The 22,897-nt window shown below is 41.4% G+C and overlaps 3 protein-coding genes across 4 annotated transcripts in view; 1 reads left to right on the forward strand and 2 right to left on the reverse strand.

Annotated features, from left to right (window-relative positions):
* The window catches only part of eya2 (EYA transcriptional coactivator and phosphatase 2), a 28,249-nt gene extending 19,029 nt beyond the window's left edge, over positions 1–9,220 (forward strand). For both annotated transcript variants that reach the window (XM_030091621.1, XM_030091620.1), the window contains exons 10-16: positions 4,045–4,134; positions 6,087–6,145; positions 6,932–7,092; positions 7,474–7,588; positions 7,737–7,858; positions 7,965–8,065; positions 8,458–9,220. In XM_030091621.1, coding sequence (XP_029947481.1) covers positions 4,045–4,134; positions 6,087–6,145; positions 6,932–7,092; positions 7,474–7,588; positions 7,737–7,858; positions 7,965–8,065; positions 8,458–8,538 — 729 coding nt within the window. In that variant the 3' untranslated portion in view covers positions 8,539–9,220. The remainder of the gene's footprint in view (positions 1–4,044; positions 4,135–6,086; positions 6,146–6,931; positions 7,093–7,473; positions 7,589–7,736; positions 7,859–7,964; positions 8,066–8,457) is intronic.
* Positions 9,221–9,682: 462 nt separating this feature from the next.
* On the reverse strand, positions 9,683–14,847 carry tgm5l (transglutaminase 5, like). Its single transcript, XM_030091619.1, has 14 exons — positions 14,711–14,847; positions 14,383–14,565; positions 14,063–14,296; positions 13,846–13,964; positions 13,158–13,286; positions 12,605–12,782; positions 12,194–12,329; positions 11,985–12,088; positions 11,641–11,880; positions 11,484–11,546; positions 11,189–11,398; positions 10,937–11,094; positions 10,684–10,820; positions 9,683–10,175 (listed from the first exon to the last, which is right to left on the reverse strand). Exons 1-14 carry the CDS (start codon positions 14,715–14,717, stop codon positions 10,022–10,024), a joined length of 2,052 nt encoding a protein of 683 aa, XP_029947479.1. The 5' UTR covers positions 14,718–14,847; the 3' UTR covers positions 9,683–10,021.
* A 2,151-nt stretch (positions 14,848–16,998) lies between these two features.
* Positions 16,999–20,791, reverse strand: pxmp4 (peroxisomal membrane protein 4). The gene is made up of 4 exons (XM_030091980.1): positions 20,606–20,791; positions 20,368–20,430; positions 20,034–20,232; positions 16,999–17,683 (listed from the first exon to the last, which is right to left on the reverse strand). The coding sequence occupies exons 1-4, from the start codon at positions 20,716–20,718 to the stop codon at positions 17,420–17,422; spliced, it is 639 nt and encodes a 212-aa protein (XP_029947840.1). The 5' UTR covers positions 20,719–20,791; the 3' UTR covers positions 16,999–17,419.
* Positions 20,792–22,897: the final 2,106 nt, after the last annotated feature.

Here is a 22,897-nt window from a genome sequence, read left to right on the forward strand (position 1 = left end):
GACAGCCGACTCATTCCTGGTATTAATTACCTCCAAACTCTTCCCATTGGATCAGCTTCTTTAAATACTTATCATTAACAAATGTTTGGACCCGTGCAAAGGCAAGTCTGGGCCCAGCCTCAGGGAAGACTAATGGGGGTGTTGAAAGACTCTTGTTTTCACCGGCTTGATGAGCCAGAGGTGAGCGGAGACTCACAATGAGCCGACCCCTATTCCTGCAGCATCCATTCCATTCGCTCATCTATCACACGGCACCCCGGTCCGTCCTGCAGCGTGTGAATCTTCACCGCCAGTCTGTCTTCCGCATCCAACAGTCTCCAGCATGAAAACTTTTTCGATCTCCTTTTCTTTTTTTTTTCCTTTGGGTTTATATTAAAGAGGCTTTATACGTCCACCATAGTAGCTGTGTTGAGAGAAAGGTGATTACCAATAATCATTTCAATCATGAGACTAACAGAACAATCCGTCCTTAAGCCGTTAACCCCTCCCTCGTCATCCTTTCTATTCATCTAACCCCCCCCCCCCTTCGTTTTCTTGCTGCCGTCCTTTCACTCCCTGTTCTTTCTGCTGAACTCTCGTCGCCCTTTATCCTCAATTACCTCCCTCACACCCTTCTTCTGGAGTCGGCCGCTCTGTAATTGCCGTCATTTGCTTTATTTGTGTCATTAGGCGTATTTTTCCCTCGGCGAGCGAGGAGACGGCCCACGCCTGTCATTTCAGACGCACTAATCAAACGCTCACCTCTGGCTGACACCTCTCCGCTGAGCCCTTCCTGCTGTCAACGGGGGAGCCAGCGCTTCCATCAAAACAATACACCTCACACACTAACACACACCTGCTTTTGTAGTCTCCAACCCCAGCACGCCCACGCCGTTTGCCAGCCCGACTGGCTGCGCGTCGTGATTAATGTTTTTCCTCCGAGTGATGATTTACAATTTGCTTATTAAAAAACAGAAATGAAGTTGATGTAATGAAACACCTGGGTTATTATTTGGTCGTCTTTCCACCGGAGAGAAGAAGAAATGAAGGAAGGCGGCTGGGCGTTGTGAGGACAGAATGTGAAAGACTAGATAATTCACCATATCATATATAAATGCTGTGTATGATACCTGTTTTTAAGTTATTTAATCCATTGCAGGTATTCAGTGCAGATATAGTGGAGGTGGGGCGGCACAGTGACACATTCCTCTTCCTTGTTCCGAGTCTGGTTGGGCCTGGAGGACTGTCTGTGTGCAGTTTGCATGTTTTCCCTGTGCGTATTTGGCTTTTTATAACACAAACAAACAAAAAAAGAAAATCCATTAGAGTATAATTTTGACTTTTTTAGACTGTTTACGTCACATTTTTAGGTGTTCACGAGCTTAAAGAAGAAACGAGGCATTTACAGAATATGACTTGACACCGATTCTGAGGCAGGTTTGGTAATGTTCTAGTTATCCAGCTCGGGTTCTCAAGGAATTGGCCTTGGCTCATGTACAAATTTGTCGTGGCTGTCTGATTTCCTGCGTGTTGCATCTTATCTGCATTGTTGAGTCTGGTCTACCTCTCCTGAGGTGAAACGGCTCCTGTTGAACCGACACCGGCTTTCTTACAGACATCAAACAAGAAGAGGCAGATTATGATATCGAAGATCGGAATAGGAGTCGGTAATAAGGATGTTACAGTAAATGTGGCAAAAAGCAGCTCAGCCATCAGCAGACACGCTGCTCTTAGTATGACGAGAGATATTTCCTCAACTTGCTCTCTGATTTTTTCTTTCTTTATTTATTTTTTTTTAACTTTACTATAATTAAGTATAATATAAGTAAGTATGTATTTTTTGTGTTTTACCCCAAACTTTAAGTTTGTGCTCATCTCCCATCCTCCATGGTCTTCCATCATTTGACAGCTCATGTTTGCATGTGATGTGACTCACGGCGTTATTCTTCGTCGATCACCTGCGTAACACACAGAAACTCAGAGCGCAATTGATTTGCGTAAGCATGCAGTTCAGCAGACTCCACGCAGGATTTCAGTTAATCCTGCCCCAGGGCCAATCCCAACTGACTGTGGGCAACTGACAGGGTACGATCTGGACAGAGCACCACACACACACACACACACACACACACACACACACACACACACACACACACACACACACACACACACACACACACACACACACTCATCCACAATTTTGAATCACCAATCAGCAGAGATTTCCAAGCACATGGAACACACAGGAAGACCAATCCTGGACTCACACCAAGGAGCTGCAACCGCTACAGTGACTCCAGGTCGTAAGGTCATAGTTTACTTTTAACGGAAGATTAGCAAGTAGATAATTTTATGTTGATCACTTTGTGCTCAGTTCAGTGGAATGAAACACGACCAAGAACACCAGGGCAGTTGGATTACAGAGCGCCAAAGAAAATAATTTTTTTTGCAGAGATAGTAAAGATAAGCCTGAGCAGGGAGTTTGACTGGCAGATAAATTATCACTCCTGCCTCTCCCTGAAACCTGTTTACATCAATCCAGTCGGCGACTTTGCCGAGGAAGTCGACGGAAAGTCACGTAGTGAGACAAGGCGGCGGCTGCTCCGACATGATAGCAGCAGTGATGATTTTAAACAACGTCAGACATTTGAAACTCAGATTAATGTCATCATTTCATATGCTGTTATTTCATTTGAATATAGGTTTAACCTCTCCCGTTTTAAGTTGTGAAGTGCTTTGAGCTGCAGTTTATGAATGGAGTATTAATGAATTTATTATTATATTTGATCAAACCACATCTGCCGTTTTTTAAATTGATTTAAATCTGCAGTCAGTGGGACAAAGCACTGTTTACACAGCACATATAGTCCATCCATGTTTGGACAAAATTCCATTTTTAAGGGTTTAGATTATTTCATTAGTCTAAGTTCGTCTTGATTTCAGGATGAATTGGATCTTTTTGTCTTAACTTGAATGATTATTTCATTTAAATCGATGAATCAGTGCTTTCACTCAATATCACCTTGTTAGATGTTTATGCATATTATTTCCAGCACGTGAAAAATCATCATATAACATAAAAGATGTGTACCTGAACACGCATTTGAAGAAGTCTAACAGTAGAGAAAAGGTGCTGACTGTGAAGTCCATGACAAAGAAAGCCAATATTGACTTAGCTGGAACTGAACCTGATAACATTTTTAATGGAGCTTCTTCCATCGAAAAAACGTCTCCTTCTGTATTTGTTCAGGACAAATATTTGACTTGATCAGCCGAACGAACTGCAACTGTTTTCGGATGTCCTACTATCTTTATTATTTACTTGAGTAGATGTACAGATACATGTGGTTAAAAAAAAGTGAATTTTATTTAAAGCACTGATTGAACTTTTTATATTAGTCAAATGAAAGATTTCAAAATGTGTTCAGTAATTAATATATGAAGGTAAAGTTTAGTAATAATATGTTTAAGGGGTCTTGATTTCTCTTGGTTGTGATGGTGGCCTTTTTTGAAATGGAAACAAATGGAAGACTTTTTAAAACTGTTGATGTAAGTTGATCACTCAGCTTGACTGTGAACTCCTGCAGCTTTGGTGCAGATAACTGTTCATGGTCTAGAGACAATTACCATTGAAGTTTGAAATGAGTGAGTGAAAAGTGCAGATATTGGTCTTCAAATAAAAGTTAAAAGTATTATTAGTATCTGTTGAGGAATAAATACTAATAAATACTATCTGCTACTTCTGCCTAGCTTTAGTCTTTTGAATCGGTTCGTGAATTATTCCATTTTTTTCCTGTTTTATGAAAGTATCTATACCTCTACTCATCTGGAAAATGTGTACTTTTGCCAGCGCTGCTTGTGTACTCTTGTTTGAATGCATCAGTGACAAACAGATTCACAGTAATTGTAACCAGCTGAGAGGATTTTGTTCCTCTTCACAATGCCACCTCATTTTACTACCTCAGATCTCTGTGAATGGATCCAGTCTTCAGAAGTAACAACACTTTTCGGTTTGATTACATTTAAACTCATCAGTGTTTATTTCACTGTCTGTGTGTGTATCAGGATTCTTCAAAGGCCGTGTCTCTGGGCTTGTGGATGGAAGAAATGATCTTTAATCTTGCAGACTCCAGACTCTTCTTCAATGATCTAGAGGTGAGTTTTAAAGTTTGTATTGTGACTCATGGCTCGTGCAGGATTCACACAGAGGCCCATTGAGACAGAATCAGACTTTGTGTTTTTTGACAAGCTTTTCTTCCAGCTGGATTCCTGAACCGCACTTCAATAATCTTACCACCTAAATCGTTTGCCTTGTCCTCACACGCCGCTGAATCTTAACTATTTTTCATTATTTGTTAAAAGTTTCCAGCCAGCTGGAAAACTGCTGCAGTTTCAACATATTCAGCAGTGTGCGCTGGCATACTGTTCTCCAGGAAAGCCTTCCCTCTAACACCCGCGCAGGAGGTTTGACATTTGGGTGCTGTTTTCGTATCTGGCATAAAGCACACTGGCTATCATTGTAAACGTCCCCTCACACAACAGCTATCCTCTATTAATTCTTTCTGCAGCATTTTCCTAACTTTTCTTTTTCTTTTTCTTTTTTTTTCCTGGAGTGACAGCACAGCAAGAATATTAAAAGGACAGTTGGTGGAATAAATGCTCCACATTTAGAAGTTACATGCGCTCCTAACAATCCGCTGGAATGGAACGTCGACCAGTGATGACTCCTTAAGATAAAATTTAAAGAAACTCATTAAAATGCAGTTATAGTAGCTGTGAGACACTCAATCTGGTCTGCATTGGACATTCCTCTTCCTTGTTCTGACAAAGAAAGATTAAAGGGGAACAGGGAGAAAGAGAACAAGTACACTTTGTGCTGTAATTGTAGGTGTGTGTCTGAGTATCCGAGAGGAAAATTAGTCAAATGGGAGGAGGAACAGTCAAGAGGAGGGAAAGGAGCCAACAAAGCCATTTGCAAATCCACTTTTTATCCCCTCTTTTGTTGTCAGGAACCAGTAAAGCTCTGAAGCTTTATTCTGCAGCGGGCTGACAGCTCCCCTTCAGTCTTGAGGTACAATTATCGTGTCCCCGCTCTGTCAGTAGCTACACCGGCGGTTACAAGTGCTGCTGCCGTAATTATAGGACCTTAATTGTAAACGCAATCTTGGACATTCAAGTATTCAATTTTCCTGATTAAAACAAAGATGGATTTACTTTTCTGAAATTAGCGAATTATAAATGTTTTCACTTGGTAGACCATACTGGAGTGACTGGCGCTGTGGCGGTCAGCAGTTGTAGCTCTGCGCGGGCAGATGACACCTGAGTGGGAGGTGGGCCGGAGCCCCGGGGAATTGAGTTATGCCGCAGCGTAAAGAAGATGAGGTAGCGTCTCTGTCTGGACCCGTGAAAGGCGATAGGACGCACTGTCTGTCCGGGGTCGTTTCGTGACAGTCTGGAGTTACACTGGGACCAGGACGGGCTACGTGCGTGCCACTGTGTGTGTGCTACATGCACGTGAAGGTGGAATTTTGAGGGTTGAAGATGGACTTTGCATAAACGCATTGAGACGGAGAGACTTCTGCTTTTTGTTTTGGCCCCACACTGAAAATCTCAACAAGTGTTTATAATTCCACGCTTTATCTACATATTGCTCGAAGTGATTTGTCTGCAGCCAGATGTTTCAGTTCCAGTGTGGTTTAAACTCCTGCAGTTCGCTTGGTTGCATTAGTATCAAATAGAGAGGAAAAACATGCACACTGCTGCCTTTTGCTACAGACAATGGGACGTTCTTTTGAAGATCTACACACTATATATACAATATAAACAGTAAAAATGTAGATTTGCTTTAATTACTGTGTGGTTACAGTGTAAATGCACCACTATGTTGACTGTCTTAAATCTCCGGCGCCTCGCAGTCCCGTATCAGGATACCTTATTTCCTCCGTCCTTGCCTTTTATTTTAGCTCCATCTTTTTTTTTTTTTTTTTTTTTTATTCGCTCGGTGCTGTCACTCCCGGAGGCTCCCTTACAGAGGGGAGACCTGCCTGTGCAGGGCTTTACTCTGAAACGGATCTCTTCATATATCCGCCCTCCCTTTCATTTCCCAGGAATGTGACCAGGTTCATATCGATGACGTGGCTTCAGACGACAATGGACAGGACCTGAGGTAAAGGCTCCGCTCTGCTCCTGCGCTTCAGGCTCTGCTGGGAGACTTTGACGTTTCGGCTGTGGCTCGTGAACCAGACTTGCCCTCTGGGTTTTAGAGAAGACGAAGAAGAAGAAAAAAAAAAAAAGAATATCAGGGAGATGAGAGGCAGAGTGTGAGCATTTGTGTGCATCCGTGCGTGCTCATGCATGCAGGCATGTGCATGTCTTTTATTTTCCCCGACTTCCACGGCCATATAATATGTCACGGGATTATCCGACGCTTTCATTTCTCATCAAAATATCTCTTTCTCATTCCCTCTGTCTCCCTCGGTCCAGACGTTTTATTGCATAAACTTGTTGAAGCACTTTAGGATACTTTTGAGAGTGAATTGAGAAAAAAACCAGACTGTACCAAAGTACTTTTGGACGTATTTATTTTATTGAACTTGGCGCATTTCATTCAAATATGTTTTTGTATTTATCCTAGCCGTGCTCTTTGTATGTGTTTTTTTTTTTTCAAGACAGACTCATTCACAGCTTCAATCATATTTTAAAGGGACTTTTAGTTCTAATGTATTTGTCACTTTGCCAACATTCCTCCAAATTGTCTGAATTGTTTAACTTTGACAGATCTTTTAACAAATTGTTCCCACCACCAGAAAATACTTTTTTGAGAACTATTTGTATCGATTCCTATGAAGTATGCTTGGAATTACTGACATTAGTGCTATAGCACAGTATGAAAACTGCAGATGTTGACTTTCTAATCTATATCCTGGCTGTTTCCTGTATTGTGATCCTGCAGCACTTACAACTTTGGGTCGGATGGCTTTCAGAGCCCAGCGGGAGCCGGCTCCCTGTGCCTGGGCTCGGGAGTCCACGGAGGGGTGGACTGGATGAGGAAGCTGGCTTTCCGATACCGCCGGGTCAAGGAGGTCTACAACACGTACAAGAACAACGTTGGGGGTAGGTTCCTGGTTTATACAAATAAATAATAAAAAAAAAAAACCTGAAATGTTTGACTATCTCAGCCGTTTTAAAAATCTGAGCCGGTCCATGTGTGGTTTCCTTGCACATATAAACCACTAATAGTCACAAGAAATTAGTAAGTTGATATAATTAAAAGCTGAAAGAAAGCAGAGAGGTTTGTTTGTTTTGGTGAGTCACTGCGGAGTTGTGCGCTCGCACACGGACCGCTGATTACTGCCGGCTGCTTTTGCTTCTGCGTCTTGAGGTTTAGGACGCTGCAGATACATAGCCTGCTGAAAGAAGGAAACTAAATACTGCAAGGCGAGATTCAGACGTCTCTCGTTTTGCACAAAAACTGACCATCGAGCTTACGCGCAGGTTTGCTGGGCAGCCCCAAGCGAGAAGAGTGGCTGCAGCTGAGGAGAGAGATGGAAGTCCTGACTGATCTGTGGTTGACTCATGCGCTCAAAGCTCTGGCTCTCATTAACTCAAGGTCAGATTGTCTGTTTTAATTTATTTCTCTTTTTTTTCCCCCACATTATTGGTTTTAGGAATTAAACAAAATTTCCTGTTTGAAGTGTGTCAGTAAAAGTTGCCAGACTTTTAACAGCGGCGTTATTCCGCGCCGTTTCCTCCTCCAGGCCGAACTGTGTGAACGTGTTGGTGACGACCACACAGCTGATCCCCGCCCTGTCCAAAGTGCTGCTGTACGGCCTGGGCTCAGCCTTCCCCATAGAGAACATATACAGCGCCACCAAGACAGGTGAAAGTTTTGTGTTTTGCGTCTATAGTTTAGTTTTTATTTCACATCGATTTGACTAAAGCTATAGCTAATATTTCTTCCCATCTGACTTCCTGTCTGCTTGCAGGCAAAGAGAGCTGTTTTGAGCGTGTGTCTCAGCGGTTCGGTCGCAGGGCCGTGTATGTAGTGATTGGAGACGGAGCCGAGGAGGAAACCGTGGCCAAGAAGGTATAACTCAATCTGTTTTATTTATGACTGCGACTGCTGAAAAATGGCCCACAACTAATCAGTTAACCTTACGACGTGCTCGGCCCTCTGGAGCTTTTGGATCTGCATTTTTTCTCATTTCTCTCAAAGATAATGTTTGCTCTGAAATGCGATCTTTTTTTTTGTGGGTCTGGCAGCGGGGAAGTCGCAGGCTTTTTCATGTTGTCCAGATGTACTTTGTCACACGTCAGAGTCTTCATCCCGAACCATAAAACACATTTCACTTACGCTTCGGAAGCTTCTGTACTGCCGCCGCTTTGAGTTTGCACGTTTTTCTTCACCCCATGAAACGTCGACTGGAGACTGTGAGGAATACACAGTAAATCTGCTTGTTTTTTCTCTGGTTTTCTCAGAAGAACATGCCATTCTGGAGGGTGTCCTGTCGGGCGGATCTGGAGGCCCTGAGCCATGCACTGGAGCTCGACTACCTCTAGAGGGCGCTAGCAGACAGATTTTGCCATCCCACTATAAACCACGAGAAGCTCCTGAACTCCTGAGTACAGCCTGAGGGCGAGGGCGAAGGCGCCCCCCAGAGACTGATTCAGAGTGGGTATTTTCATTTTGAGCTGCACTCCTGCGGACGTCTTTCCACCACAGCTGAGCGAGGACTGCGAGGACGAACCTTATCTTTTACTCCCTTGAAGCAAAGTGTTTCGGACCAAATCGAAGAGACCAGAGTAACACCAGGGACCAAAAACTTCATAAGTGTCTCCAGGGAATGGTGGTTACAAGTCCTTTTATAAACGTGTTCATCTCTACTTTATATAAATGGTGTCCCACTTTAGTACACAAAGAAAGTGTTGCACTGAATTCTTAGATCCTGTTTTGTGAACTGCGTGTTTGCAATGGTGTTTTTTTTTTTTAATTTGTTTTTAGATTAAACTGTGGCCAATATTATTAAAAAACAAATTCATAGAAAAATAGATTTGCCTTCACTATTATTTTACAACTGCTTTTTGCAAACCCGATTAACATCTGATAATATTTTATTCATAGTTAGAGGCTATAAGGAATAGCCTTATTGTGCCCTTAAAACAAGAGTTATTTATTTTGGTAGAATTTCTAGCACACTTACATGTTTCAGTAGTTTTCTGCACTATGCATTAAAAAGAAAAATCAACCCAAATTTCGCCCAAATCATGCGCTTGTAAAAAATGTTTGATAGGACATTGCCTTGAAGATCCTCTCATCAGGTGGCGCTCCTTTGACCTTTGACACTTGGTTGTATATTGTTTCCTTTCTGCAATGGTTAAATTTCCTAATAACCTGTTTGTAATGTAAATGAACTGGTGTGGTTGTGCATGTGCGGATTACACTGCCTGTCTGCTTAGCTATGATTTGTATATAAGGCTTGATTGTCGGTTTGTTTTGACAGACAGTTAGGGTAGATTAATAAAGATAAATTAATTGCATTGTGGGGAAAGCTGAGTTGAGTGTCACCTCATTTCACACAGTTACAGAACCCAGCGGCATCTTAGAAAGAGAATAGATGAATGAATGACAAACGAAAAGAATTTGTTGAGGAAAATGTCTCCCTCTTTTGGGCAAAAGGCAAACTGCAATGACAAAAGTCCAGAATCACTTGCGATGACATTTGAATTTATTCTTGAAAAGCGGCAGAAAATGCAACAGTTATAGCCAGGATGTATTTGACATTTTGCTTAAAATATACATATCCATAGCACTGTAGTATGTTCATAATACGAGTAACACTGAACCAGTTATTTCATGTTTTCATCCTCATGTGAAGCTGGTGAATTGCAATTTCCATTCCTTTTGCTCGCATATATTCATATGTTCAGGCAGCAATGTTTTTTTTTATTCCATTCAAAGTTTAAAAAATATAAATAACATAAATATTTAAATAAATAACATTCATATGAAACAGAACAGTGCATGTGAAAATGGCTGCAGGAGCTACTGCCTCTGGACAGAAATCATCCTGAAGCCTCTGACGGTGGTCCTTGTGTTGAAGAGAGACAGGCTGGCCTGCAGCATCCTCACTCCCACCATGCTGGGGGTGAAAGTGATGCGCTGCTCCACTCTTCCACCTGGAAGCAGGGGAGGCATCCTGCAGACAGACAAAAAAAACAAGTTTACAACATGTGCAAAACATCTGAAACTGATTGAATAATAATTTTGCATGGCTGACAAATCAAGTGGTTTGTGCATTATCTTCTTAATAGCTCAGGTAAATGTTGATGTCTGAGCTCTGAAGTTTTCCCTGGCAACTAAAATCACTTTTGATCAAACTGCTTTAAATAACAACCCTGTGCTTGGAAATAATTGCTGCCCTACCTCTGGCATGTGACAGTGGAACATTTGTCGGTTATCCTTGCCACGCCAGTTTATAGTTAGAGATGCAGCGCAGAACAAAACAAGATAACAACCGTGGCAAGCCCAAATTCCTTCAGCGGAGACAGTCTGTACTGTAACCTGCTGCTCGGGGACGCTCCTCTGTAATTTCATGTTCTCGTGTGAAGCCAGTCACGTTTCCAAAAATCACGAACGTGACGCCGGTGGCAAGAAAATTACGAGCATAGTACGGTGATGAGAACAAAATAAATAAAAGCTCGTACCTGTAGTGCACCTTGCCCTGCATGAGCCCGGCCCCGGCCACAATCAGCACCCCGGTCACCGGGTGTGAGAACGGGTTGGTGAAGGACACGACGGCCGACTGCTCTTTGTTTGGCACGATGGAGGAGTCTTCATCGATCTGGAGGGAAACACGCTTCAGTCAGTCTCAGATTGATGTGAGTCACCAGTTTAAACAGAAGAGCACTTAGGAAACGTCAGACAGTGAATCTCTAAAATGAAGTAATGTTCAATCACCTGTATGATGAGCTCTGGGCTGGAGATGTTGAACTCCTCTGAAGCGAGGACCCGCTCCTGACTGGAGGTGTCCTCCAGGACGACAGCGAGGTTGATCAAGTCGTCTCCCACCACGTCTTCATACTGAGCGGGGAGGATCTGCTGCTTCAGCACTTTGACTGAAAAGAGAGAAGAAGAGCCTGGAGGTGAATTTCATGATCAAATCAAATTAGAGGGAAAATCTCTCTTTCTAGATGAGAAATGCTGATCTACCTTCCATGGGCGCCAGCTGGATGGTGCCGTGTAGTTCCCAGAAGGTTTCTGAGGGGCTGTGGTTGTATTCCTTTGCCTGAGCGTTGAGGTGAACCTTCATGGACTTGGCGACTCTGTGCTTGTTTATGATTTGCACGACGAAGCGGACGGGCTCCCCGGCAACGGGAGATTTCTCCAGGGACAGGGACACAAACACTCCTCTGGACGACCCTGTGGAAGCGACAAGCGGCTCGTTAGATGTGGTGAACAAACTTGACTTGAATCTAAATGAATAGAAACGACGTTTTGAAATTACCATTTCTTAATGTTGAGTCTTCATTACTGGAGGAACTTCTCGATGAGAGCGTGGAAGTCGGGCCTGTTTTGGTAGAAAGACACAACTTTTAGATTGAACACTTCATTAAATCATCCCGGATTTACTGATTTTGTTTTTTGGCTTCCATTGATCGTACTTTTGATGAATTTGTAGTCTGCTGTGATGTTCAGCGGTCTGGGAAATCCAATGGCCTTGGTGCAGATCAGCGATCCGACTCTTTCCGTGTCTTTGTTGACGCCGAGCACGCGACCCTGGCTCACGATGATCTGGTGGACGTCTGCGTTGACCTCGGCGTAGACGAACCGGGTGTCGTGAACCATGTCCAGACAGCGGTTCTTGATGGCTTTGACGGGAGCCGGGCCGCAGCAGAAAACTCCTGAGAGGACGGAGGGAACACACAGGTATGGGTAAGTTCAAAGATGGCTGAAAAGAACGAAAAAATAATAAATGATTTAAAAGATCTGAAATTTTGTTGCACACCTCCACTCCTCTGCTGGGGAGTTGGGTCCAGAACTTGCCAGCCGTTCATTTCTGATCCCAGATCCCTGCGATCCATCCAGCACTCCACCCACACATGGAAGTTCCTGTTAAAAAAAAAAAAAGTTTTTATATAAAAAAAATTGTAGCTATATTTAAAATGAATTCATTAAGCGTATTTGTGACATGAGAGTGATTTAATTTCTCCTCACCATATGCTGTCCTGGCTTTGCTTCAGCTTCTGTCCCGTCTCGCTGTAGAACTCCTCAATCACCAGGTTGTCGTTGGTGTCGTGAGCCGAGTTGAAGTTTGTGACGACGCGACAAGGAATGCCAAGAACTCTCATGACTGCAAGACAGCGAGGACAATTTAGATGCTGAGTCAGATATCTGAACACTGTGTCATGGAAAAAAGGAGACGCAGTGTTTGGATAAACAGAGACGTCGTCAATGATTGTGATGGAATTGTAAAGGGGGGGTTTGGCACAAGATGACGAACGCAACATATAATTTAGTACGTTTGAATACATTTGCTTTTTTTAACAGAATACAATCCCCTTTTTTTGACTTGACTGTTATTCGCCTGAGAAGTTAGTCGGTTTGGACGTCTCCTGTTGGACATACCTGTACACATGACGGCTGCGAACACCCAGCACTGGCCGTACTTGACCGGACTGTAGCGGGACTGGGCCCACTGCTGCAGGATGTCCCCGCTGCCCGTCCACATGGAGGGATTCACGCCTTCTTCGAAATCCTTGGACCAGTTGCCTTTCAGCACACCTCGATCGTCCTCACTGTTGATCTGCACAAAACAAACCAAAAAAAATGAATAAAACAGGAGTTTATCACCCAAAGCAGGTTCGGGCAGTGCGCACGTTCTGCTATTATTATTTGATTCAAAGTGTTACATAACAACTACAACATAATGACGACTCCACCTGAGTTTTTTTTCTATATTCATAATTATAATGCCCTTGAGGAAGAACGGCTCTCATCTCAACATGAGCAGGACAGAGTGCAACACTTCAAGCTGTGACTTGTTTTAATGAGACGTGGTGATGCTCACGTTGTCATGGAAATAAAACACAAACACTCGCTGACGGTGGGATAGCACGGTGGTGAAGATCGGTTAATTCTTAGCTTGATGGGTTTTGTATAAGTTGTGTTTGACGCTCACCATGGCTGAGACGACCCGGCTGATGTAAATGGGGCTGTTTCGCCTCAAGTAGTCCTTTTTTCGATTCCTCTTGTGCAGAGGACTCACTTGGAGCAGATTCAGGCAGGCCTCGAGGACACCGGGCTCGTACTTCAAAGAGAGAAAGTATGAAAATATATTCATTGCTCAATCATTCATTATGAATTAAAAAAAAACACACACACTACTCATTGACAGCAACCAATCACTGATCCGAGGTTTGATGATAAAGGTGCAAAAGATATCAACATTTACACGTTTTACTTAAAAAAAATGGCAATTTTTTTTTTTTATTTTGCCTTTTAATTAAAAAAAATGTTGGGGTATTTTTTTGGAAAAAAGGGCTTGTTAGCCTCACTAGTAGAAATTAAATAGTCTGCAGTCTGTTATATCCGATGCAACAGAACTATTCAAAGTGAGTGGAAAGACTTACGTTCAGCAAACTGAACGACGCCTCTAAACACTCACATTCAGGTGCATTTTACTTTTTCCAGATTTCTGCCTTTATTTGTTTGGTGTTTTTAGCTTTCCTTTGATTTTCCATTTTGCCTGTTTTGTATTTCAACATTTTGGAACATGAGTAACTTTAGTTTTTAGCAAACCAGCATTGACCAGAGACCAATATGCATTACATCAGTTTTGGGTTTCAAATGAAATAATCCTGTTATACCTGGTCAAAGGACCACGGCCTGGACACCACGTTCATGGGCGTCCCTATGAACAGCAGCCCAGAGTCGCTCTGGATGTATTCTTCTCTCTGGTCCTCAAACGGAATATAAACCACATCATCTGCAAAAGAAACAGCACATTAATATCAGCGATCATTATCATAACTTCTTGGCCTTTAAAGGATGACTCTGATGATCAGTGTGTGGTTTTGTTCTCACCGGAGCACCAGGGGTTGCAGAGCATGATGAACCTGCCGGTGGCGCAGCTCCTCTTGTTGTTCTTAGTGAAAACGAACAGCTGAAACCTGTAGCAGCCCACCGAGGCCGAGGCGGGAGAGCAGATGTAGATGGACGGCGCCTGGGGATTCAAGCCCTGAGGGTCGATGTAGGCCCTCCAGTTGGAGGACGACGGCTTCCTGGAGAAAGTCACGGGCATCACCACGTACAGGCGTCCTGAGGGGGGAGAGGAAGGGAAAGCAGTTAATAAAAACTGTTCTGGTCAGAGTCAGTCTGCTGGACTGCATCAGGATCTTAGATACCTAGCATGACTTTAATCCGAACAGAGTCGGTCTTGGGGTTGAAGGGTCGACCCTCCAGCCGCACGCTGATCTTGAACGGCTCTCCTCGCCGCACCACCAGAGCTTTGGAGCTGCTGAAGCCTTCTGTGTGGTGCCTCTCCAGGTTCTCAGACTGCTCCAGGTTGACATATTGAATGCTCAAGTCTGCAGAGAGAAATGGAAAAAAAACATATACAGATCGTGCACCAACAAAATGCTTTCAATGATCAGAAGAAGAAACTTTTATGGAAACTTAACTGAGAAAGGATAGCTTGAAGAGAAAAGGAGAATTCCTGGAGAGAGCTCTTACCTTCCATTTCTTAGTGTCTCTTGTTCGCTGCTGTTACTGTATGCTGCTACAGTCACTCTCTACCTCCATATAAACCACTGTCCCACCCTTCGTAAGCGCAACAAGAATGTCCCGCCTTCATTTTGTGTGTGTGTGTGTGTGTGTGTGTGTGTGTGTGTGTGTGTGTGTGTGTGTGTGTGTGTGTGTGTGTGTGTGTGCGTGTGTGTGCGTGCGTGCGTGTGTGTTTGGCACTTCTACACATTCATGTACCAACTAAGCTGTGGGTAAACAATCAGACTCAATGGGAGGCCAGATATGGATCATTACGTCTGTTCTCTGGGTGTGAGATTCTGGAACATTCGTGATTCGTCAGATCCAGACAAAAGATGTGATTTTCAGGAGTGACCAGACGAACGCAAACCTTATAATTATCGCATGTACTAAGTGGTTTCACGTTTTTTTATCTTTTTTTTTCACAGTCACGTGCAGTTACATGAAAATGTGACATGAGAAAATTTTGTATCACCTGTTTAGGAATTGAAGTTCTTTGGAGTAATGGTTTTTCTCTCACCTCTCCAGGGGAACAGCCCTGGTTTGAGTCCATAGAGCCGGGGGGGCTTTATGTGTGGAGTTTGCATGTTCTTCCTGTGCATGAATTTCCTCTACAGGCTTGAAGAAGTTACATCAGTTGCAGTTAAAGCTGATAAGTTAATTAATTTCCTGTTAATGTGAGTTTGCTCTAATAACTTTCTTTACTTTAATACTTAAATATCAATGCATATCACATTCAATGTCCTTGTGTACGGATGCTGATGTGCAAACACACTTTAGAAGAATGATCTTTTTCAGTTTTCCATGTGACAGCCTCCACACAAACACCTTTTGGTCCACTGCGAACAGCCTTGAACAGTTTGAACAGAGACACAGTAACTTTTTCCCCAGAATAGAAGCGTGGGAGGCTCCCTGGGCCGGAAGCGTCCTCTCTGTTTGGGCTTGCCTCCAAAGCAAATGAAAGTCCATTGCGCAAATCAGACTTGAGGTTGAGAACAGTCATAATGGCAGGTATGTCGTTGATGGAAGGCATTGAAAAAAAAAAACAAAAAACATATTGACGTAAAGTCATGACAACGTTTGATACTTTATCTCTCCAACGCAAAATTGTCACTGTATTTAAGCCCTCCTCGTTTGGATGAATGACTTCTTTTATATGTTAAGATGCGATTAATTCCATTCATGGCTGACTTTTCACTGCAGACACTATCAGCACTGAGCTGCTGCATTTTTGGGGAAACCCGAGGCTGAGCCACCCTGAGCTCACCGCCTGCAGCAGGAGTTGAACCTTCTAAAACGGATTTTCTTGTTTTACCAAAATGCTGAATTATGTCAACACTTGAAAGAAAATGGTCGAAAGATTTTATCAGGATGCTCACAGACGCCACCAGAATAATCCTAAACATGATCAGGTTCTTCTTCTTTTCCTGCTGCAGTTCCTTGAGATCGGACAGTTTTGAGAGAAAACTTTTATGGAAACGACTGGTGCGAGTGTTTGGATGTGTAAATGTGATTGATGGTGTAAAGCGCTTGGAAACTGATCAAGGAGTTCAGGTAAAGACCATTTAGAATATTGAAAATAATAATAAAAAAATCTTCCATAAAGTCTGCTAAAAGACTTAAAAGAATCATTAAGAAATACAGACTGAATACTCTATCATTTTAACTATTAACAGTTCTCAACATATATTCCCTGTCAAAAAAGAAAATAAAGGGGGGAAAAAATGACCGTTGTTTCAAATCAGGACTGCAGTATAGTTATATATTTGTTCATGCATAGAGAATGCAGCAACTCAACAGTGTTTCAATACTAATCACACTGTGAATGATGTCAATGTTCATCAAGAGTCTCCCCAGACGCCAAACCGTGACTCATGTCGTGCGAGTGATTGACAAGAGACACGTCAGATATGCTGGGCAGATATGCATGTTCTCAGCTGGCGTCCGAGTGGCAGATTAAGCAACATTTTTATGAATCAGCTTCAGCGGAAAAAAGGAAACCGGTTTGAGCAACTGTTTCACCTTTCACTAGAACTTTTAGTTGACATAAATGCTGATGTGCACGTCAGGTTTGTCTTGGGTGTGGGCCGTCAGAGGGGGTTGACTGTCACCGAGATCCAGCTGTGAGAGGGAATCCTCCATAAAAGTGTGAGTCACAGTGTTGCCATGATCTGAGCACTGAAGCAAAATTTAAACCTCGGTCGTTTCATGACTGAACGGTTGTGACACAAACTGCTTCTGGGTCTCATTGATGGTTCTACGAGAAACACTATTGATTGGCAAATGTTTTATTTTAAACAAACAGGAAATTAAAACACTATGCAGATTCAAAAATATATAATCAAACAAGTAAAAGAGGATTAAATAATACTCGGTTGTTACATAGTTTTTCATACTGTTTACAGTACAGATGTGCAGATGTGCACTTGCACTCTTTAACAGGAAACCTGGTGGAAGTTGACAAAAAAAATGCTCATGAAACAACATAAGCAGTTTTATAACATAAAATAAATCCTCATAATAAGCTTAAAAGGCATAATTTGATCATGTCTGGAATATCGATGATTAAAAATAATCAAATATCAAAGAAGGCTTATTCACCTTAGTGGCTGCTGGAACAATGCAAAATGCATTGTGGGAGAATATATCTGACTGACAGAAGAACCACAAGCTTCATTTCTATGAGGCAGTCCTGGGTTTGTTATATACAAGGAAATCTGAAATGTCGTGCCACACGTTGCTGTCATGGTAAAGGTAGTTCATGGAGGACTGCAGAGACGGCTGAAGGGTGTGTGGGTGATACTCAAACAGCCACAAGACGATGCCCCACACCAGCGTGGCAAAGAGGGGGAAAGGGTCGTGTTTGGGCTGAGGGATGAATCCTTTCTCTACAGCCAGTCGGGACAAGGCAAACAGGATCCGGGACAGCAAGTACATGTTGATCTAGAATGGGAAGTCAATAATTTGTAATCAATATTTTATTTATAAATAACCTCAATGTCAAACATAAAACTGCACATTAAGAATAATGTGATTTCACTTGAGAATGCATTGGGTTTGTCTATATAATGAGCTATATGTCTGTAATACTACTAACTATGTAGGATGCTTTTGTAATTCCTAAAAAATTCAAATCAAAACTGAAAAAGTTTCAAATATTAAGGTAACGGAGTTCAGGCTTCAATTATTCATACATATCACAGCAGCGTGACGGACAAAACAGGATGCTGCAGGAGGGAGGAGCCACGACAGGGTTCACACACTTTTTCACCTGTGGTTTCAATGACTTCATTATTTTTCACCAAATTTCCTTGACCAAAACACTGATTCACTCTTCACTTAAGTGTATTTTGATTCCAGTATTCAAACAAAAGGTGCTCCTCAATAAGAAAATATGTGCTGTATTAGAATATAAATATTCACAGTTTATTCCCATCTGCTCATTTTTGAGTAAATAAAACACCAGATAGTTGTTCATTTTCAGCAGAATAATAGATCATAAAAATAATACTGAGTTTTTACACCTTCTCACCTTATTTTTTTGCTGTTAACATATTCCCTCTGATGCAAATATGCATCACTCACCTAAACACTTCTACAGCCACTTTGCTGAATACTTTCATAACAAACCAAACACTAAACACAGAATAAATAGACTCAAGATTTAACAGATGTCTCAGTCACTATGTAAGATTGATCATCATATTTATTCTTGATCTGCATATTCAAATTTTATGTTGACCACCGTGCATGCACATAAGTTAAAATCAGACCCCTTCTGGACGTGGATCGTATCTGTTATGACACCTGAGGCAAAAATCACTGAATGTGTGTATCGTACACCACTGATAATTAATTATATTTGAAATCAACAATCATTATTATATCTTCCCAAACTATCAATTATGGTACCTGGGTGATTCTCTGAATTCGGTGCTCTTTGAGCTTTCCGAGTATTGAAAAATATTGCACAAAAAATTGTGTTTCTAATAATTGCATCTAATGAAGGCATATTTGAACCTCAGAGAAAATAGGAATTCCCACCTTAAGCATGAAATCCAAATGAATGTGAAATATTATTGCTTTAAAATGGACTGGCTGGTGCAACATTCAACCCCGTAACAGCGCTTCAACCATGTACATAAAAGTGCTTTTTTGTTACGGGGTTGAATGTTACGGGGTTGAAGATTTTAGCTAAAAGTAGTCACACATCCATCATTAGCTAGGGTGTAGACCATCATATACCATGAGGAAAACAAGAAATTCATGTATTTTACTAAGACAATTATTTGCTTTTACTCAAACAATAGTAAGTATCATTTATGTATGTAACAGAGTTGAAAGGTTGAGCTTGATGATGTCAATCTGATGATAAAAACAATTAAATATCACAAAGAAAGTATACTAACACTTTCCTCTCTTAACAGAATGTGCGGGAAAATTATGAGAGATGTCACTTTCTGGATGCTGAAGAACTTGGGCTGAACCATTATTTTGAAAAGGGGGGGGGGGTGATATGGTTTTACGGGGTTGAACAAAACTGAGTGACATGGTTAAATATAGCCATTGTATAAATTTTTAATGTATTTTTCTTATATTTCTTCAATTTAGGTAATCATAGACAAGAAAATTATTATATTAGCAAAAATATATATATTTACTGGATATTTTTATTTGGTTTATATTCAATGAAAAAGTAACTTTGGTAAGTGGGGACATGTACATTTGGCAGACCTCTAGGCCTCAACAAGTCATAAAATTTTTCTAAACATAATTTTAAAAATATATTTGTGTGCTATAATGCAAATACACATGGATCCTTCAATTTCTTGATTTAAAATGCCTTTGTGATTCACTTTATATGAAAATCTTTGAGGTAAAAGCGTGGGACACCAAAGTGCACCGAATTCAGAGAATTACCCATCTGCATTCCCATGACTTTCAACACAAAATAGAAAATCAAAACTTTTCCATGTTTTCTATGGCTGAATGAACCCTACACAATGCCACGAGGTGACTGTTAAACATAACTTAAGGATGTTTTGGGGATAAAAACAAAGATTGTATTAAAGTGTATTCCTGATGTGACCAAAGAACTCCGGTGGAATGTGGATGGAAACATGCAAATTTGAAAACCTGACCATAAAACATTGCTTATGCTGCTGGAAAAATGAGAAACAAAGATTCTCAATGTAGAATTAGATTGTGATAAGACCATTTAAAAAAAGCCCCACTTAATTGACATGTAAACACTGAAAAAAAAAAAAGATTTGTAGCCTACAGTTCATTTTACCTGGCTATTAATGTTGTTGTTGTCTCCGAAGACTAGCCATCCTCCCACACAGGCAGCCAGAAAGGAGTGAGACTGGAAGCTTTTCCCCTGGATCTTCTGCTGCAGGGTTTGCAGGCCTTTGTAAGTGAACACGAAGTATGCCAAGTTTCGAGAGTGGGTATATGTGGCTTTCAGAATGGCTCTCAGCTTATCCTTCAGACTAAGAAATGGAAGAGGGAAAAGAAAAAAAAAAGGAGTTCAAAGTTATCACAATGAAGAGATCAAAGTTATCACATTGCATGAGAGTCTGTATCTGTTGAGGGACATTCAAGTTAATGATTAATCCTGATCATACCTGCCACTTCTAAATAGAAATGTCATGACCAGGGCGTGAGGTGCCCTGATTTTGGCTCCATATCTGAGAAATAAACACATGGAAATGTCACTGAAAAAGTTTCAGGGAACAGAAGTGAAAATTTGGCAAACAACATCGAGAGTCAGCTGATTAGGAGAGGGGCTAAAAAAACATTAGCAAAAAAACAAAACAAAAACAAGAACAAAAAGAATAGAGAAGCTGAAAAGTTTGGACTCACACGGCGCCGTTCCTAAAGCCCTTCAGAACCGCCAGCGCGGCTCTGTACTTCTCCTGCTGCAGAAGATGATTGATGGTGTACACAAGAGTTCTGACCAGGTCCGGACCCGCCATGACTTTCAATGCAGCCCACAGGACGCAAATAAAGGACGGACCCGATTCCAATACAGGGCTGTGTGTCACATTGAAAAGCCGCCGTGATGCAACACAACATTATGGGTTCCTAGGTGAGTGTGTGAGCGTGCGTTTGTGTTCTTTGCTTGTTTAATGATGTAAATTCGATCAGACTGAATTTCTTCCTATTCAATAAACTTTATAACAGTTTCTAACAACCAACTTAAACCAGTCTGAAATGTGCTTGTACCGAGAAAGAAAAGGATATCAACAATACACGGATCCGAATAGAACATATCTGGAAAGTTTTCATGACAGTCATTTTATTGTATTTTCACGTTTTTTCCAAAATGGAAGAAATTACAACCCCCCCCCCCCCCAAAAAAAAAAAAAAAAAAAAAATCAAAACACTATGCAACATAATGACAATGTAAACATTTTTTTTTTCTTTGCATGCTTGTCAATTTATTAAAAATGCAAATGAAAAAAGATCCAAAAATACTTCTTGCCTATCCTATATCCACTGATCATCCTTGAGGCGTTTTTACAGCTTTGCTGGAGTCCACCTTTGGTAAATCCAGCTGATTGAATTTGATTTGGAAAGGCACACACCACCAGGCCTCACTATTGACAGGATGAAGTCAAAGGAATTGTCTTTAGCCCTCCAGACAGAACTGTCTCAAGGTGCAAATCTGAGGAAGGGTACAGAGAAACTTTGGCTGCTTTGAAGGCCCCAATGAGCACAGAGGCCTCGAACCATAGGACTGTTCTTAGAGCTTTTCGTAATGTGACAGGAACTGGGACAGCCGTAAGGATAGAGGGAAAGATGAATGCTGAATGGGGTGAGACTTCAGTTTTCAGATGGACAATGACTCATAGCACACAGCCAGAATATCAAAGGAGTAGTGACAACACTGTGAATAACCTTGAGTGTCCCAGTCACAGTCCAGACATAAATACAGTTGAACATATTCTCTGAAAGCGTGAAAATGGCCATGCACCTACATTTTCTGACCAACCTGATGGAGTTTGAGAGATGCTGCAAAGAGAAACAGCTCAAGCTACTCGAGATACTGTATGCTTGTCAAGCTTGTGGCATCATATTCAAAAAGACCTAAAGCTGTAATTGCAACCAAAGATGCATCTACAAAGTATTTACAAAAGAAAATTTATGATTAAGATAATTTAATATGTCTGTAAATGTGATTTCTTAGATATTTTTTTTTTCTTATTTCCAAAAAATTGTAAACATTTTGAGAAAAAAAAACCTTTCACATTGTCATGCTGGGGTTGAGTGTAAAATATCAAAGAGAAAAAAAGCCCAACTTTTTTTCCATTTTGGATTAACACTAACAGAAAATACAGAAAAAGTGAAGTGATACGAATACTTAGATTCACTGTATGCAACAATATATCAAAACAGTTCCATTCAATGAGGCAAAAATAAAGGGCAGGCAATATAATGAATGTCAAGAAAATCAGAGATGCCAGTAAGGTAAATTAAAACATGTCAAGTCCAATACAGACTCAAACCAGGGACATTGTCTCTGTGAGGCAGGAATGCTTACCACTACACAATGGTACAGCCTTAATTGGATCAGCTAAAGTAAAACGACTTGTAGATCCTAGTTAATCCAATAAAACCATCTCTGAAATAAGCCTGGTGCAAAGTCATCGGTGGCATCAAATCTGGTTAAAAGAACATTTTTTGTTATAGCTGAAGAATCTTAAATATGTGACAGACCTAGTTACATAACAGCATGAGTAGCTCTAACAAATTTCATCCTTGGGCCATTTTGTCCAGGTGAGGTTTCTCACACTAATTACAAAAATAGACTGAGCCGCCTTGAGTAGCTGGCTTACCTGTGTTTACATCTGTTATTTTAGCTCAGATCCAGGGCAACACCCACACAGGCCATTCATCTTTCATCTCTCCCAGACAGACAATCACCACTCAGACAAGTGGAACAGTGTCGTTATGTAACAAACTGAAACCGATCATTTACCCACCTCCCTCTGAACCTACATAACATTGCGAGACAAAAAGACGAGAAGAGAAAGAAAATAACAACTTCATCCAATTCAGGGTTGCAGGTGATCCTGGCTAAAAAGACAAACCAGACACTTCCAAATAGCACAAGTTTAAGTGCAAAAAAACCTGAAGACAAAAACAGATCAG

This window comes from Salarias fasciatus, chromosome 5 (genome assembly GCF_902148845.1).
Source record: "Salarias fasciatus chromosome 5, fSalaFa1.1, whole genome shotgun sequence".
NCBI lineage: Eukaryota > Metazoa > Chordata > Actinopteri > Blenniiformes > Blenniidae > Salarias > Salarias fasciatus.

Excerpts from the sequence above, each read along its gene's own strand:
- pxmp4 (XM_030091980.1), bottom strand. The coding sequence starts at position 20,718 with ATGGCGGGTCCGGACCTGGTCAGAACTCTTGTGTACACCATCAATCAT. Across the intron at positions 20,233-20,367 it reads TTTCTATTTAGAAGTGGCAG|TCTGAAGGATAAGCTGAGAG; the intron begins GTATGATCAGGA and ends TCCATTTCTTAG. Across the intron at positions 17,684-20,033 it reads ACAACAACATTAATAGCCAG|ATCAACATGTACTTGCTGTC; the intron begins GTAAAATGAACT and ends TTCCCATTCTAG.
- tgm5l (XM_030091619.1), bottom strand. Across the intron at positions 11,095-11,188 it reads CCAGCTGGCGCCCATGGAAG|TCAAAGTGCTGAAGCAGCAG; the intron begins GTAGATCAGCAT and ends CTCTCTTTTCAG. Across the intron at positions 10,176-10,683 it reads CAGGGCAAGGTGCACTACAG|GATGCCTCCCCTGCTTCCAG; the intron begins GTACGAGCTTTT and ends GTCTGTCTGCAG.